The following is an 18,295-nucleotide window of genomic DNA, read 5'->3' as shown; positions in this document are numbered from 1 at the left end:
CTAATTGCAATATTCTATTTGCTTAACTGTATACATCTCCATAATTGTGATGCTTCATGTTCTGTTTGTCGCTTAAATGACATGCTATTTGATTATCAAAGGACTTAAACACAAATGTAAGAGTTTAGTTTGTTAATGGGAAAACACCGAAGGAAATCTACAGAGGAGGCCTATGCCTTGAAGCAAAATAAACATTTACTCTTAACTACTGAATCAATCAGAAAGCACCATGAGGGAGTGTGTTGGGGCATACGTGTACAGATTCCACAAGGGTCTTGAGTAGGGCGCTAAACACCCCATTAGTATTTTGTCATGACACCATTCATAGTCAAAATTGTAATGCTTGACAGGCTGTCGGACCATGGTTGGACGATCAACATTGTTCAGAGTTTTGCAGTACTCAAAATGTAATCAACAGGTTTTTATGAACAACCGGTATTTGCGTAACCAATTTTAATTAAAGTCTAGTGGTTGGACTTTAAAATAATGGAGATCAGGTCTATATGCTTCGTTTTTGAAAGGGCAAGGGCACCAAGGTGATTTCTCCTTGGTAAAGGGCACCCTATGAGGAAATAGTAAATTTCTACTGGAGCATTTCAAGGGCACCAAGGCAATAGCCAGGGGGCATGGGGGCAATCGCCTTCGTTGTCCCGTGAAATTTCAGGCCTGTCAAACTCTAAGAGAGTGTTTAATTGTGATGGGCTCACCCTGCATAGCCAAACCATCTATGGTGCAAGGTACAGACTTGCTCTATGAGCAAACCAATGATGCCTTACCTGAGACCAGGCATGCAAATTCCATACAAGTTCACTGGCGTGCTTGTTGACGCATAACCATACAATAATTTGTAATCAATATAAACCACAAGGGATTTGTAATGTAAGTACTCGCCATGTACAATGCTCTTCAACATACCTGTACATTCTCACTAAGCGGTTAAACGGATCGAATTACATGCGCACTTGGCCTTCTCAGATCTACTTGAGCGCATCCAAATATTAAGTGAACCAGAACTTGAATTTGTACAGTGACAGGCCTATATGCTTCATTTTGAAAGGGCAAGGGCACCAAGGCATTTTCTCTTTGGTAAAGGGCACCCTATGAGGAAATTGTAAATTTCTACTGTAGTATCTCAAGGGCACCAAGGCAATGACTAAGGGGCATGGAGGCAAACGCCTTTGTTGCCTCCATGAAGTATCAGGCATGCAGTGAGCCTACGCAAAACTTGAGTTCCTTTATAGTGTGTGTTTTCCTTATGTGTGGTCGTCAGGAATACCTAAACCATGGAAGATCTAAACCATAGAGCAGGCACTGCTTACTGTAAGCACAGAATTGGCGCTTAAGGAAGCAGGGTTTCTGTGCTTACGGCAAGCGTATTTCAAGGGTTAGCGGGGAATTTTGGCTCCATGATACTAGGCATTCTACGCTTACAAGGCTAGCGCAGAAATTCGGCGCTTGCACGTAAGAAGAGAATGGTGATCGTAAGCGCAGAATGCGGCGGTAAGCAGAGCCATGAAATTGGGCCCTGGTCCCTGCTCTATGATCTTAACACACAGGGGACCATGCAGCCTCTAGCAAGTACATGTAATGAGTACTAAGGGGTTAGTTTAGCCATGGAGGTCAGATTTAACACATTACTAGCCCAGCCATCACAGGTGTCCATACAGCCACATGGTACCAACTCCATAGAGTGACACACATTTTCTATTCACTGAAAGATGTTACTTAGCAGTAGCGAGTCAAAGAAATGGCATATGAATAACGTAGTGTTTGTGACTTATGCCGAATGATATTGAGCTTATAAAAGTAAAAAAGGTGTTGCATTTTTTTGAAGCTTGGTGTCTCGTCTCGTTTTTGAAGGATGTATTTATGGCTATCATGTGCATGATGTAGCAACATCACCTCTCTTCCTTTCTCCAAAAAATTTCCACAATTTTTAGAAGGTTTTCCATCAAGGAAAATAAATGAAGATATTTCCATTTTGTATCATATACATACATGTACGAACATTTTCCTTGAGCTCTATGTGGGGTAGGACCTGGCAAATTGGATTTTTATGTAAAGATGAATTCCTGCTCATTTGTGCAGCTCCTGGACAAGGCCTTTGTTCGCATGCTGCACAAATGTTTGTCCAATCGAAATTTCATTTTGTGCCACTCTACTTTGTTGAACAAACCACCATCCCAAAAATGTAATTCCCCAGGTCTTCTTTGTGAATTCTAAAACTTTCTAGAAGGTTATAGAAGTGCGTTGAGTTGGTGTGTATTTACTCTTTTATCTAATGTGTTTTGTAATCTCCAGGGAGTGAACGTCGATCACGGATGAGCAAGAAGAGGTGCCCAGTGATGGCAGTAGACCTTGGCGATAGCGAGATCCAATTAATGAAAGCATATGATGACCTCGCACCAATTATTATAAAAACAGAAATGACAGGTAATTTGGCTTTTCTGTCTTCAATAATGGGCTTGATAAATACTTTCATATTCATAGGAATATTAGTTGCTTATACTCGATTCGATTCAATTCAATTCAATTCTTTATTCGTCATGCACAACATGCAAATCACTTTCTCGATTTGCACATTAATATACAGGTATTAAAAATAGCACAAAACATACATGAACCGTAGAAATTAAAACAGCAACAATATAATTAAAATATCACATTGCACAAAAAAATAGTTTTAAAATACACCGGAGTTAAAATATACATCAAAACAGAAAATAAACCAAGGATGACTTGGAAAGAAAAGGGGGTGGAAAAGGAGAGAAGGAAGGGTGGTGGGGGTGGGAGGGGACACAATACATGGGAACAAGGGAGAGGCCATAGGTGACATTTATTCTTTAATTATATGAAGAAATCAAATCTCTGGAATGATGCCTCTGTTCTTAATTCTAAGCACATTTTCAGGTGGAAGTTGCAGCTTATAAAGTAGTGTATAGAGTAAAAGAGTATAAATGTTGCATGGATTTAAATAACCTGACAGGTAATTTAAGGTTATTATTTAAACGCATTTAACAAGTAGGGCCCATCAGCACCTGATTGTACCGAACTAATTGAATCTTAAGTGCATTTAGGTGATTGTTACTGTGACTAGTTGTCAGGAATTGTGATGATTTTGGGAATACATTTTGTTCTACGAGAAGGCTCTGTAAAATTGCTTTGATGCTTAAGTTAAAGGCCTTTGATTAGTATTACGTTCATTAATCCAACACTCATAGTTCCCCATTCACTACTCCTGTGTGAAGAGAAGCAACTCTTTCAGTCTCTCTAGGAAATAAAAACACGTTTTTTTATTTGCTGGTGACATTTTTACACTTCTTACCCCCAGACATCAAGATTGAATGGAGCAGCTGTGGGGCCTTCCTTGCCGTGGGTGGCACGCAGCCCGTAGAGAGCATCAGTGCTGTCAAATTCTACAACACCAATGGCCACCTGAGGTTTACTCTTAACATACCCTCACAGGTAAGGCTAAGAGTCGTAGTTAGGAGTGATTGGGTGAGGGCTGGGATAAGGGTGGATTGTGTGATCGTGGGGTGACTTCGGGGTAGGGGTTCGGAGGGTGGGTGAGTGCCAACATAAGGGACTATGTGGTGGAGATTCTGAAGGGACGACGGACATGCTTAGTGAACTCTTGATAACACTAAGCTGCCTCTTAATGACACTTTGTAATTAATCTTGAGATGACTGTTGTTAGTAAGGATGAGGTGTTGGTTGGGATGAAGTTCTTATAATCATGCCTACGTCTTTACCAGTATGATATATATACTATATAGTTAGGAGAGTTGGAGTTCCATTAAAGTTCATACTTCCTGCGAATGTGAATCGAAGTGCATTTTGATGTCACAAACTCGCAACGAATAACTCAAAACAGTTTAACTGTGTTTAACTCCTGCGAAACATTTGCTACGAAAATAGCCATGTGACATCAAAATTCAATTCGCATTCGTAGGAAGTATGAACTGGGCTTTAGTGTTGGTAGAATTATTTGAGTATGGAAATTCTTCATCAACAGACAAATATCTTGCTGCTTGAGTTTCAACACGGATGAGTTTTATGATAAAAGTTCTTGATTGAGATAATTGAAATGACGTGAATTGGTCCAGAAACCTGAGGCTGAAACGTTGCTTGTAAAAAGTTTATTCCAACAAAATAAAAGAATGACAGACGTTTAAACATGTTTTGTTTTTGTTTGTGTATAACAGCGCCCTCTTTCAGCTCTGACATGGGGTCACAATGATCGCCGTCTGTTTGTCGCATGTGGGTCTATCCTCCATGTGGCTTGGGTTGAAAAGGGCGTGGCTCCATTGCAGGTGCTATGTCGTGAGGTCATCATATCGCTGGTGAATGAGGAGAAGTCGATGGCGAAGCTTCCACTGCCGATTCGACTCAGGAGTCAAGTAACAGAGAGACTTGCGCTAACTGTCAAGGTATTTCTTAATATTATTTTTGCTTTTACCCATATATACACCGATGTGTGTAAGCACTGTATTCTCAGTACTTTCCCAAGCTCTTTGAAAAAAATCAAAGGCATATTACTCGGGTGGGATTCGAACCCAAGACCTTTGCAATTCTAGAGCAGTGTCATACCAACTAGACCACCGAGATTGCCCGGTAGCTAGAGGCAGTTCTAGATTACAGAGTTCTTTTATTTAAGTTATTTAAAAAATTTCTAGACCAGGTGAAAGGTGATCACATGATACACCAAATTATTCTTGGAGAATACAATGTGATTGCGTGTGTTAATACGAGACCACTACCGTATCTTCACAGCTTGATGCGTCAACTCGGTTGATTTTCTTGTCCTTAAATTGACTCTTGAGGCTACCATTATCCATGGTTCCCCCAAGGTGCCTCCACCTTAAATCAATCCTCAGCACTTTAACTCCATTCTGTCTCTCAGGTCTGCTAGGTTTGATTGAAAAGGTGAATCGAGGCAAATCCTCTTAATTTGCAAAGTGGCAAGCGGGGTATGCATTATATATCAGTGACTCAGATTGGACTTGGAATTGCCATTGTCTTGGGGGGAAAGGGAGGAAGTTACAATTTGATAGATTTAGAATTCCATCATATTCTCAAGAAGTGAGGGTATTTTGCAAATATCATAATCAAGCCTCTAGTAAATTGTTATTTAGTTTCCTGAATGGTTTTGAAAAGCTATTGTTGCTTGGGGTAAATCTTTTGTCAGTAAACGAAAGAAATTGAAGTGTGCTGTAAATCATGATTAAATGACAGATCACTCTCAAAGCTTGCTTATAGCAAAATTGCTCAAATACAATTTAAATCACGCTTCCAGATGACACATTAGTACCTTGGTGGCATGATCCAAACACTTATTTACAGCACAGTTACTACACCTTTCAAAAGCAGCCGTGTGGCTGTGTGATTTTGACTGATTCTAAGGAGAGGCACAGTCAAAAATGTTTTTTTTTTGAGAATTACTTTAGGGGGGAAAACAACACATAACGTGCATCAAAGTTATGTACATGTACATGTGTACATGTACACTGAAATATAGTTTGCAGCTAATTTAAACAATTGAGCTTGTGAATTTTTTACCAACTCAACACCTACATGTAGGTCTTTAATTTTAGGGTGGTTGATCAGAAAATGTATGATCTACATGTACAACTGTTCTTATGGATGTAATTTCAGCAGTTAAACAAAATTGATTAGTGTTAACTTTCATTCCCATTGTTATTTAAGAATATAAAAAACATGTCATACATTGCATGTATGTAGATTTACATTTCTCAGAAATTGCCGTCTCATTTTTCAAGATGAATGTTTCATGAAAAAAAAAAAACTTGCTTTATTGTTTCTTAACGGAGGGGGAAAAAGAAGGGTGCACTGGGACGAAACCTTATACCTGAGCTCCCGAGACACCAGTGGCTATTTGTTGCAGTCCCTTGATGCTGGATTTGGTTTGTAAGATTGAGCATTGTTGGGTCCCCTGACAGAATCAAATTTCTCTCCACGATTTCAGACTACTAAGTCTGTGAATCTACAGTAGGCTGGACATTCCAGGACAAGGAAAACACCTACTGTTTGAAAAGGGGTGCACATTAAACGTGGGCAAAGAATTCTGTTGCATTTTGTTTTTTTAAGTTCCAATCTCGGGTATTTTTCTTGTATATGTATAGACTTAAGCAGTGCTGAATGTAGCATAGGCTCCCCTCGAGGGATTTTCTGACATGGCAGCAAAGAGAATTAAACAGTCCCCTTTAGGAAGGAGAAAACCTGAAAAGGGAGCTGGAAACACAGCTACATCAACAACTTTGTGGCAATGATGGGGTTTGGGGGCAATTCCTTTTTGCACAGTAGTTTCATGATATGATGATTGAGTTTTAAAATTATAACAATGAAAGTATGAAACAACCATGTCATTAAATTCAGGTAGTGTGTTGGAAGGCCTTGCAAAAAAAAGCAATTGTTTGGTTCTGAAAATGAAACAGCAATTAACTTTCCTCAAAATGTTCAGCAGAAGTAATTTCGGTTAAGGTATACATATACATGTATGTTTAGTGGCTTGAACCATTAGAAACCTAGTATGACCAACATTTTACCTTTATTGTTGTTCGGCCGTCTTGGTTTCATCCCTTTAAACCTATATATTCAAATTGCAGCTTGGAGAGAAAACAATCTGGCCCTCTTTTTGAATCATGTCAATCTTGCTTTTTCTCACAATGTGAAGACATGACAAAGATGGTTGCAGGATGATCTTGAAAGAGCTGCAATATTTGCACACCTGTGCTATGACCCAAAATAAGCCATTACATTTTCAGTTTTCAAATTCCTCATTTTGTTTTGTTTTTTTGTCTTCCACTCAGGGGTGTATTCCAGATCCGACCAAGCTAAGAGAATTCGGCAGTAGACCTCCACCAGGTAGAAATCATTCCTGACTTAAGTTGATTTTACCCAATACTCATGCTCATGTATATTAAAGCCTTGTGTGCTCACAAGTCCCGTCTCAGAAAGTTTCACTGTTGCCTGCTGTGTGTCTGATATTGTTGTATGGCTGTTGGTTTTCTGTGGCTTTCTGCTAATAAATATTTTGTATGACTTATCATGAAAGCACAAAGTGTTTAAAGGAAGTATTGGTCACTCGTCTAGATTGTCTTTGGTAGGAAGAGGAGAGAGCCATTTGTGTACAGTGTAGTTATAGTTGAGCACACTGCACCCACAAACCCCCTCTTACAATAAGCCCTGTAAAGAGCACTCGCATTCTAAAGAGCAGTTCCATTCCAAAACAACAAGGCAATTTCACCTGAGACCCAATTTCATAGAGCTGCTAAGCACAAAAGTTTTCTTAGCATGAAATTTTTGCCTTCATAAAAACAGGATTACCAACCAAATTTTCAAATGATTTTTCAGGATAAGTAAACAACAGCTGAATACCTGTAACAAGCAATATGCAACAAATGGAAATTTGGTTGGTAGTCCTGTTTTTATCAAGGAAGAAATTTCACGCTAAGCAAATTTTTGTGCGTAGCAGCTCGATGAAATTGGGCCCATGTCAACCGTGTCACTCTACATGTTGTCTCCTTCACATTTCTCTTACAAACTAAACAATTTTGTTTGTTTGCAGGTAATGAAAGACTTCACTGCACAATGATTCGAACAGGAGATGACACCAACCCTAGCAGCTCCTGCTACACCTTGTTCCTGGAATATCTTGGAGGATTGGTCCCCCTACTTAAAGGTCGAAGGGTCAGTAAGCTCCGCCCTGAATTTGTCATTTACGACCCCAAGGTGGATCAGAAACAAGGTAAGATATATGGAAAGTGAAACACACCACAATACTTGACAGTATTTCTATGACTTTTGTGTATGTTTGTTATTTAAGAAACCAAGATAATGTCAACAGCGATTAGCGCTTTAGCCTGCATGCTCTAAGAAACTTTTGATGAAATTGTACAATGCATTTTGAACTGGCCTGTGAAATCTCTGTTCAAGCAGATATCCGCTCATTCATTTACCATTTACCGTCCCCTTTTTTTCCATTGAGTGCCCCGATTGTTTACTTCCGCTTTTTAACAAGTAGGCACTCACAGAATGAAGAAAAGAAAAGAAAAGGAAAAGTCACAAAAAAAACTCCCAGCTACACATACATAATACAGCACACTCAAAGTCCTTTAACCCAATGTACATGTGCAGTGTACTTGTCAGGGATCTGCAGTACGCATATTGTACCGTCATCTATTTTCCTTGTGCTCTATGAGAATGTACACAAAAGCAGGGCACAACGTGATTGGCTACAATTATATCAATATTCATGAGAACGATGTGGTCTTTGCATCTCTATGTGACTCAGTAAAACATAACGCTTTATATACCGTGGATACAGAATATAGTATCAGGGATGTGCAGCCTTGAAATGAGGCTATTAACAAAATGCAACTCATTGCCGATAGAGGGCGTTGTATGATCGTTGGCATTGCATGTGTATTACATGTACATTAGAAACAAATTTACATGCTGTAGTGCATGTGGGCTTGAAAGGTCAAAATTGTGATTGAACGCGTTGTGTTTTTCAAACAACAGTCAAGATGTTGGTGCAACACAAGTGCGCGATATACCCTGGATGAACTAAATGATTATTTTACAGTATAAATGTAAAACTTCTTTCTTTCTTTGTCCATAGTTTTGGGGTTTTTTTTCTCACATTTTATTTTTGCTTGATGGTTTTTATCGCACAATATGCCAATTCTCAATTTCTTTTCCGATTGATTAGCTTCTAGAGCTTCTATTGAGAGTGCCAGCATGGCGGAGCTCTAATCTATTTATCATTCCTACATGGATGTATTTGTTGTATAACACCTTTATGGGATTAATGATTGCGTTTTTTTGAGGGTTTATTTAATGGGTGATCCGAAGTATCTCTTAAATTGAAGAAAGTGTATCTTTAAACTTTGTCTGATCTAGGCATGGGTGAAGATGATGAGAGATTGCCTTTGGGTACGACTATTTCATCTTCAAGTAGTAGCTCCAGTTCAGATGACAGTGAAGATGAAGCATTATCGAGAATGATGAGGAGCAACGGCACATCAGTGAAGGATGGTGGAGGGAGTGGAGGGGGAGGAGGCAGCCCTAGACTTATACGGGATGGAAGTAATGGTACAGATTCACCCAGACGGAAAGAGCGCCAGTATGATAGCTTATTCTTGGAGAGTCTCCCTGAGGTAAGATGGCCAAGAAACACAGTCTAAATCTAGGCAAATTTATGTTTTAGCAAGAGTGTGTACAGTCTGTTCCTTGGCGTGAACTGACCTGTGATAATTCTAGATAATTCACAAGAATAGTAATGACGGGTTCTTATATAGCACATTTCACACTAACCGCCTCAATACACATGGTGTGTCAGCAACAAATGGCAGCCATTAGTTTCAAGGAATTCAAGGGGTGTTTTTTCCCCCTGTATTTTCTATTGCTGCTGTATGGGGAGAGATGGTGCATATGTCAATTAGGCATTTATGTTTCGTTGAAATTATACACTTGTGATGTGTAAACTCTCCTCACGTATTTCCACGGATACATTTTCTTATTTTACTTCCTTATAGCAAAATCGCCTTGTGGAGGTGACCTCCAATATATGGGGTACAAAGTTTAAGATTCATGGCCTGGCACGCTTCCTGCCATCCAACCTCGGTCAGGTCAACTACAGGACGAGCCTTCTTCACCTGCAGCCCCGGCAGATGACCATCGCTCTTGTGGAGCTTCGCCCTGATGCCAAGCCACGGAGGGATGATGATGCAGACTTTGATCCTAATGTATTCAGTGAGGATGAGGATGACCCTGGAGGTAAGAGGTCAACCAAATTTTATCAAATCTTTGTAATCCCATTGTGTTTCCCATTTGGAAAAAAATAATGACATCAGTTAGGAGTAGTGTTATAGGTACAAATACCCCAAGAAACGTCCACTTGGTAATTTTGATGTTTATGTCTTTTTCAGAGCCACCTCCACAACCCCCCTTGAACAGAGCTGGTGGCCCCGCCCCAATTGCTCCAATGAAATCGACCAATCGTAGCTTCTCAAGTAGTGATCTTGATGTTGCTGACCAGGAACCCCCTCCACCTGCAATGGAAGTTCCCAGGCAACGTGAAGTAACCAATGAGAATATTCCCCCTGCAACTAAGGTCCAACCTGATCGAGAACAGTTCATTAGGCAGGGGGCGGTACCAAAGCGGCGGACTACAAATATACTTAAAAATTCATTGGAAGCATCCACAACAGTGGCAGGGAGAACAGGATCACTAGACGTCGTAGAAAATGCCCATATTATAAACGGAACCACTGAAATTGTGGATGGAACCCTGCTTTCAAGCGACCCATGTGATTTTGAAGAACTGCAGTCTGACATGCCACGCTGGGCAGATAGTGCAAGTCAGTTGATTCCAAGCAGTGTCTCACAGCACCACCAGGCTGATGGTGTGACCAACCAAACAATGGACCACAAATCTCTGTTGATGGAAGTGCATGAGGGCTGCAGTAGTGGGTCGCCGTCGCACAAGAAGCTTGACAGCTTACGACGTGGAACCGAGAGAGATGTATCAGTGCAATCACAACGGAATCTGAGTCCGGCGTCGAAGTGCAATCGACCAAGGTCTAGCTCCACTCCAAAGATTACAATGCAAACAGACAACAGAAACAGTTTACAGAATGGTAGCGGGAGAGATAGTAGTCCATCAGGGGTGGGGAAGTCACCCCAGGAAAAACGCAAACGTCCCAAGTCGAAGACTCGCAGCAGGAGTGAAAGCTGTGCTGGGACGTCGTCCGGTGGTGGCAGGCAAACCACACAGAATCAAGACAGTGAGATTGTCCCCGAGCAAGAAAAGACTACAAAGAAGATGAAGGAGAGACGTACATCCCTCTGTGGCGGCGGAAGTCCATCCAGAGGGAACCTGAAAGTTCAAGTCGACAGCTCAGAGAGTGAAGGTGCCGATAACAGCAGTGATGAGACACCAGCTAGCAGTTCCAAATCCCGTAAGGCTAAGCTGATGAGGCAGTACGCAGACTGCAAATCAAGGGTGTTTGTTATGCACAACAAAGCACCCCTCTGGAATGAGGGTACCCAAGTGTACCAATTGGACTTTGGTGGGAGGGTGACCCAAGAATCAGCTAAGAACTTCCAAGTGGAGTTAAATGGCAAACAGGTGAGCTTCTCTTTTTTTTACGGGAGGGTATACTTCAGACTGCAAGATGCGTATTATATGATTTGGTAAAATCAAGACACTTGTATTGCATTGGGGTCTTAGGTTCTGTTCTACATTAAGTAAGTTCTTTGTTCAGTTCAAACATTTATATACAACCAGTCCAATTGACTTACTTATCCAATTGATTCTCCTGACATCCCTGTACTGGACCAATCAAATAACACAAGGTTCATCAGGTGACCGTTTTACATATTAAATTGGTTCATTGTTTTTCCTGCCCGCTTCAGGTGATGCAGTTTGGTAGAATCGATGGTCACGCTTATACATTGGACTTCCAGTATCCGTTTGCGGCCCTTCAAGCTTTTGCAGTTGCACTGGCAAACGTTACGCAACGCCTGAAGTGAATATGAACACTTGAGGATATCGCCAACGGGAAATGATTTCTACGGCAACCAGTCATTAATGGAGAAATGAGTGGTACTCTTCTTCACTCACTTTAAAGTAAGCTTGCTGTAAAAGCGGGTGGTTCTATTTTGCTTATTTGCGACTAAGCAGAAAGTCGACCGGTTTTCAACTCATAAAGGGAAGTTACAAAATTGCTATATTTTTATTTCAGCCTCTTAAAGCCATTGGACCCTTTCGGTAAACAGTTTTGTCCAAGTCCCACACTTCGTGTATCACAACTTCTATATCAAATAACAAACCTGTGAAAATGTGGGCTCAATCGGTCATCGGAGTGGGGAAAAAATAACGGGAAAACCCACCCTTGTATCCGCGCTTTTCACCGTGTCATGGCATGTAATAAATAAATCCGTAATTCTCGTTAACGAGAATTTATATTGTTTTACTGTTTTCTCAAAAGGTAAAGCATTTCATGGAATAATATTTCAAGAGAAGTATTTCACCACTACCTTCTGTAAACCCTGTAAGTTATTTGTAAATCTGTGAACTTTTCTTTTTTTTCTGTACCGGAAGGGTCCAATGGCTTTAACTTGCTAGTTAATAATCATAGAACATGCCCATAACAATGTTTGCTAACCATGGTGGGAAAAAGACCATCAATGGTTGCCAAGACGACAAGCTATACTAGAAATTTGATTTAGAAAAAAGCATAGGTGGAAACTTTGTTTAAAATCAACTCAAGATGCAAGAATTAATTACCAATGTTGTACCTTCCCTTTTAACCACATCAGTTTAATCAAACAAAGTGTAGCTTAAGATAAAAACACCAGCTTGTAAAGTTTTCACTGAATTATTCTGTGCACTGACTTTTTGCATTTGCAAGCCGACATTGAAGCTAAAGTGTCATACACCATGGACCTGAGAACTTTGAATATTTAGTTTAACAACGGGGGAAAACCATGGAAGGGGAAGTAGAAATATGCACATTTGGCATATTTGTAATTCAAAATTTCCTTTTGTTTACTACGCACCACGAAAGGTTGATATGATAATGCATTGTAAAGACAGTTTCAGATCTACATTTTGAATAATCTCTTTTTTTCGGGAGGGGGTAAACAACGGCAGTTGTCATGTACAATTTACTGAGAGATAATAAGGAAATTTGTTGCTGCAAAAAGCTCCTTGTTTTCATGCTGGACTATTTACTTTGTAAGAGGATTGGATGGGGAAGGAAGGGAATGATTTGTCATTGATGTCAGTAGAACGTCTGCTGCAATCAAGTGCTTACTGCCACCATTTATGGTTCATACTTTGACCAAAATATGTTCTGCCTAAATTTGAAAACTTTGTTTTTATTTAAAAAGACCATTTGCTGCATCATGGCTGCTATCGCTACATACAATTGAGCATCTCAGAAAACACAAATGCAATAGTGTATGATATTTTAAGTCAAACACTAAAATATGTTTAAAAACAATACTGGGTGTACATTTTTGATTAATTTAAAAAAATAAAAATAAAAATTGTGTTTACTTAATTTTCTCGACGCCAACACTACATCATTAGTTTGTATATTTTTTGTCTTGATTTTCGAAAAAATATGAATGCATTGGCAAAAAGAATCCAAACTAAAAAGTATATATTACAAGCCAATAGTAAATCTAAATTAATACTTAAAAAACAACTCAATTTTATCTCAGAAGGGCAAAGTTGACAAAATTTTATTTTATTATCTGTTTCTTTCTTTAAAAGAAACTGTTGAGATGTAAAATGCACTGCACACCACTGTATCAACAAGCTAAATATATCACTGTAACTCATATCATGAGAACAAGTTTGTTGTCTTTGCAACTCCTTTTGTGTTTCTAAAACGTTATAACAAATATTTGATATGAGTGAAAGGGTAAAATGAAAACATAAAGAACAGTAGTATATAAAGGCCAAAAACAAATGTAAGGTTGTGGTCTGAACATTTTATTCTCCCAACTGGGTAGATAATTTTGTTTTTATAAGGAAATTTTTAAAAAGGTATATTGCTTAAAGGGAGTGGACACTATTGGTAATTACTCAAAATAATTATTAGCATAGAACCTTACTTGGTAACGAGTAATGGGGAGAGGTTGATAGTATAAAACATTGTGAGAAACGGCTCCCTCTGAAGTGACGTAGTTTTTGAGAAAGAAGTGATTGTCCACGAGTTTGATTTTGAGACCTTGGATTTAGAATTTGAGGTCTCGAAATCAAGCATCTGAAAGCACACAACTTCGTGTGACAAGGGCTTTTTTTCTTTTATTATTATCTCGCAATTATGACGATCAATTGAGCTCAAATTTTCACAGGTTTGTTATTTTATGCGTATGTTGAGATACACCATGTGAGAAGACTGGTCTTTGACACATACCAACAGTGTCCAGTGTCTTTAAGAGCAAAACAACTCCGCTTCTAAAACTCATAAATAAGTTATATAACATTAAATGTCTTAAGTTTGTGGTGTTAATGTCACGGACTATAAAGTAAATGTTTTGCACATTGATAAATTACAGAAGAATTTTTTTGTTTTGCTGCTCAGGTCCAATCCTGTTTAAAGCATACTGCTTGAAATGAATCCGTGTGAGACTTTTGGGGACAGTAGGTGGCAGCAGACTACCCAAGTTAATACATTGTTATACGCAACACTGCGCCTTTGTTTATGGGGCTGATGGTGGCTTGATGCATGGATTTTGTGTGTCTACCTAGTCCACATATATCGGTCTTGCCAACTAAGTTGTTCTGTGTGCATTCTTTAATGTAATGGTGAAGAGCTAGTGGAAATTTACCTGGTAAGTTTGCTGCCACCTATAATCCCCTTTAATCTCAAACTTGGCATCAAATGCAAGGGATTTATACCCTGTGTGTTCAAATAGATTACCAATACAACTTTTGAGGATAAAATGAGTGCTTCCCAAGTCGGATTAGCTGTATACTGTCGATTGTAGGACCTGAAAGTAAAGTACAATGTAGTGATTAATTTTTTAGTATTGGTTGAGTGTAAACAGCGTCGGGAGAGTTGACATGCGAAAACATTTGCCAAAGAGGTTTTTGTTGTTTTGGTATATACCTGTACTGGAGTGCGTTTTGGTGGTCCTAACCAATAATAATAACATACATTTATATAGCGCTTTTAAGCGTATTAAAACACAAGGTTTCTAAGCGGCAATAACTGCTTCAGTTCAGTAGCCCATTGGTAATTACTGTCCAATGACCGAAACAGTTACTGGTAACGACCGCCAAAACGCACCCCTGGTATGAAGCCCAACTTTCCCTGAGGTACCCAAATGGGAAACCATGGGGTAACAGGGACTTCCTTAATGGGGGGGGGGGGAAGATGTCTGGGTTCGGTAACAGATACTTCAATTATGAGCAGATCTTTTCATGGTATGTTGTCATTCTGCTGTTGCCAGGTCAAACTTTGCCAAAGGTCAACAACATGCATTGTATAAGGCCTTATAGTCAGTGTGCTTTTTTTTATTTTACTTTAAGGGCTTTAAAGAACCGACTGTGAGCTTACTGTGATTGTAGCTTCATCCAAGTATTATAACACGCTTAAAGTAAATTTAACTTCCATTTACTTGTATACTCCTTTTTTCTCTCCAGTGGAGTTATATTACTCCTTTTATTATTTAAAATCATCCATAGTAAACCTCCATTTTACAACTTCTTTTATTAGTTTATTTTAAGTTTTATCATAAATCCTTGCCCAACAAATTAACTGAAATTCAACAGCGACTACATGTATGTTTAACTCCATACTTATCAAATCATTATTTAGAATAACAAATTAGTCAAATTTTGAGATGAAAAATGTGCCAAAGGTAATGTTGTGAAAATGTATTTCTCAAACATTTATGTGTGACAGCATTTTCAAACTAAGCAACTTATTTTTAATTTTTTTTTTTTTTGTTCTTTTCCAAACCTTGTTGCGATTATTTTGTGCTTTTGTGCTGGTTTTTTAAAAACAGTTTATTGCTTAAAAGCAGAAAGTTTTAATATCTGCTTGAAGTGTGTGAGGTATATCTAAAGCCCCTTTTTCAAGTAGGGAACTTTTCCCATGAGGTAGTTGTCAGCCCTGGTAAGGAGAAATAAAATTTTGCAAAATTGTGTGGGGCATTTTTTTTTATCACTATTGCTGATAAAGAAGTTATTTTTGCATTAATGTTGCTGGGAAAAATCATGGATGGTTTTGATTTTTTGATTTGAGAAAGATTAAGGGTTGCTGAAGTATGGGTTGGGCATACATTATACAAAAAGGGTGGAATTAAAGCCGACTTCAGTTAGACGGCTACTGTTATTATTGTGCATTGCTTTAATCCATTGTTGGCCTGCTGGTCTGCCAATGGCTGATTGTAACAATGGTCTTTGTTTTGTATGTTTTTATGTTTTTTGTTAAACTATGCATGCACTTGGTCATATTTTACCAATAATGTTTGTAGCCTTTTAATGTGTGATTGACGCTGGAATGACACGGCAGAATGGGTGTGTATGAATGAATGATTGATTTGAAGTGGTGTACAACTTGTAAAAATACACTTACATAACCTGTCATTTGATTGGTTAACTTTCCCACATAGGGAAACAGTTTGGCCATTCCAGTTTGATGTTAGAAGCTGTTTCTGATACAGTCAGGTTATGTAGTAAAGCCAATCTGCAATTCTGCCCAGATTACTTTTGAGTCTTGGTTCAAGACGTTTGAAAGAATGTAATTTTTAACACACTGTGTGACAACTACAGTGACGCATCGAAACATGTTCAAACTTGTTTTGACAAGAGACTAACCAACCTGTGTTATTTTACAAACAAAATTTGTTTACTTTGGGAAAGAGAGACATGGGAACCATAACTACTGGCAAGTTGCTAGTGATTACTTCCATAATTAAAACCAGGTCCAAACCACAGATTACAAATTTAAACAATACCTTTACTGGGCTTGGGAACTTTTTTCACAAAACGTCTTCTCAGTTGGTGGAAGAGTTCAAATGGACACAGTCACAATTTGTCAAACATAGTGAGACAAATTAACATGTAAATGTAATGATTGTTGTCTAAATTCTTGAAAGAGGATATGTGTTTTCTGTGCGAGAGTTGTCTGGAGTCCTGCCTCTACTAATTGTTATATCTATGTTTCCTCTATCTAGTATGGTATTCACAGTAATTAATATTGTATAAGTAGTATTTAAAGAGTTGTAATAAATCAGATTACCTTGAATGGACAAAAGGTAACATCTGATATTTAATTGATATCAAGTAATATATTGTAATTGTATGTTCAAAAGAGATTTTATATGTCAAGTATTGGGGTATTAAGAAGAAACTGTGTATTCACACAACATTGATTGTGATAACAAACATTCTTATTAAATAAAAACAAGATTTATTGTCTTGGAAACATTGTTTGGTTTTTTTAAAGGGTCTATGTAACTTTTGTAGGACAAAAACACAGTGTCCACAGATTTACACTAAACTTACACAGTTTGAAGATAATGATAGCAGAAAGCTTCCCTGAAAATATTAAGTGCTGAGGTGCTGTAGTTTTTTGGGAAATGAGTAAAACAATGTCATGAAGATAATTTTCGTCTCATGAGACGAAAGTTGTTTTAATCATTTACAAACGTATTTTCATGACATTGTTTTACTCATTTCTCAAAAACTACAGCACCTTAGTAAGTAATATTTGAAGGGAAGCTTTCTACTACCATTATCTTCAAACCCTGTAAGTTTAATGTAACTCTATGGAGATTTTAAAAAGGTATCCAAATTCTTTAATTTAGAGTTGTAATATTATCGGAAAAGACCCCCTCCCCTAAAAACAAAACCTGCTTTGCACAGAACCTGTTTTGATTTGAAAACATAGCTGTAACCCAAACCAAAAAGTCTAAACACCAAACATAATGTGAAAACATCAATAGGAATAGACCAAAGGGGGGCAGGCAGAGGTGCTGATTTGCTAGAATTTACACAGACATAACTACCCATCAGTAACACAGGGGTGAGAGTCATTACTAACGAAAAAGTCTGAAACTTGGATAGAAATGCAAAGGTATGTTGAAATTAAGGCAATTCTTCTGTTTGGTAACCCCTGTGGTTATAGATTCCAGGAGCTTTTGGAAACAGAATCCAAAGCACCAGAAAAGTAGACAAATGAGCAGGATTCCTATCTTCGTGGAAAAAAAAATTGTCAGATTTTCTTCACCAGGCCGACATTAAAAGACTGAAATCAGCCAAAAGACTGAACAATCTCATCCCTGGTAATACCGGCCAAAAAATCCTTTATCTGTTCAATTTGTTTCATTCTGTGTTCGATTTAAAACTCAAACTCAAGTTTATGAAGAAGGGACCCCAAGGTCCTTGATTCAATTCACAAGCCTGGTCGCCTTCTGACTAAGTTCCTGCACAAATTCGTTTTACAACTTTTTCAAGATGTTAATTTTTTCCGTGTATCATAGGGGCCAAAAATGATGCCTACAAACCAATGACTTTCTTTCAATTAATGTTTAGGTAAATCAGAGAGAAACAAATTTTGAGGCTGAAAAAATTGCAACATTTGCCCCTTGAAATTTTTTCAAAATTTTCCCGGAAAATTTCCAAATCGCCTTATTTTTGATAGAGAGGTGAAATGGAGTGCAAGGGGCAGAAAATTCTTGGTTTGAGTCTTCTTTCTGTGAAACTTTTCAAGATATTCATTATTTTTCGATATTATATATC

The 18,295-nt window shown here is 38.4% G+C and overlaps 2 protein-coding genes across 3 annotated transcripts in view; one reads left to right on the top strand and one right to left on the bottom strand.

The window, feature by feature from the left end:
* The window catches only part of LOC139946863 (tubby-related protein 4-like), a 60,484-nt gene extending 43,550 nt beyond the window's left edge, over window positions 1–16,934 (top strand). The window contains exons 7-16 of one of the 2 annotated variants that reach the window (XR_011787288.1): window positions 2,302–2,433; window positions 3,332–3,465; window positions 4,206–4,430; window positions 6,831–6,885; window positions 7,589–7,768; window positions 8,926–9,182; window positions 9,561–9,801; window positions 9,954–11,155; window positions 11,443–11,656; window positions 14,127–16,934. Coding sequence is in view for 1 of the 2 variants with exons in the window: in XM_071944608.1 (XP_071800709.1) it covers window positions 2,302–2,433; window positions 3,332–3,465; window positions 4,206–4,430; window positions 6,831–6,885; window positions 7,589–7,768; window positions 8,926–9,182; window positions 9,561–9,801; window positions 9,954–11,155; window positions 11,443–11,559 (2,543 nt within the window). In the remaining variant the exon portion in view is untranslated. Of the gene's footprint in view, window positions 1–2,301; window positions 2,434–3,331; window positions 3,466–4,205; window positions 4,431–6,830; window positions 6,886–7,588; window positions 7,769–8,925; window positions 9,183–9,560; window positions 9,802–9,953; window positions 11,156–11,442 lie in introns of both variants that reach the window. The other variant, XM_071944608.1, reaches the window with a different exon arrangement.
* The window catches only part of LOC139946866 (transmembrane protein 39A-like), a 79,914-nt gene that overhangs the window by 41,229 nt on the left and 20,390 nt on the right, over window positions 1–18,295 (bottom strand). The window lies entirely within an intron of this gene.

This window comes from Asterias amurensis, chromosome 14 (assembly GCF_032118995.1).
Source record: "Asterias amurensis chromosome 14, ASM3211899v1".
NCBI classification, from domain to species: domain Eukaryota; kingdom Metazoa; phylum Echinodermata; class Asteroidea; order Forcipulatida; family Asteriidae; genus Asterias; species Asterias amurensis.
The sequence above is the reverse complement of the archived record's forward strand: the minus strand, read 5'-3'. Positions and strand labels throughout refer to the sequence as shown.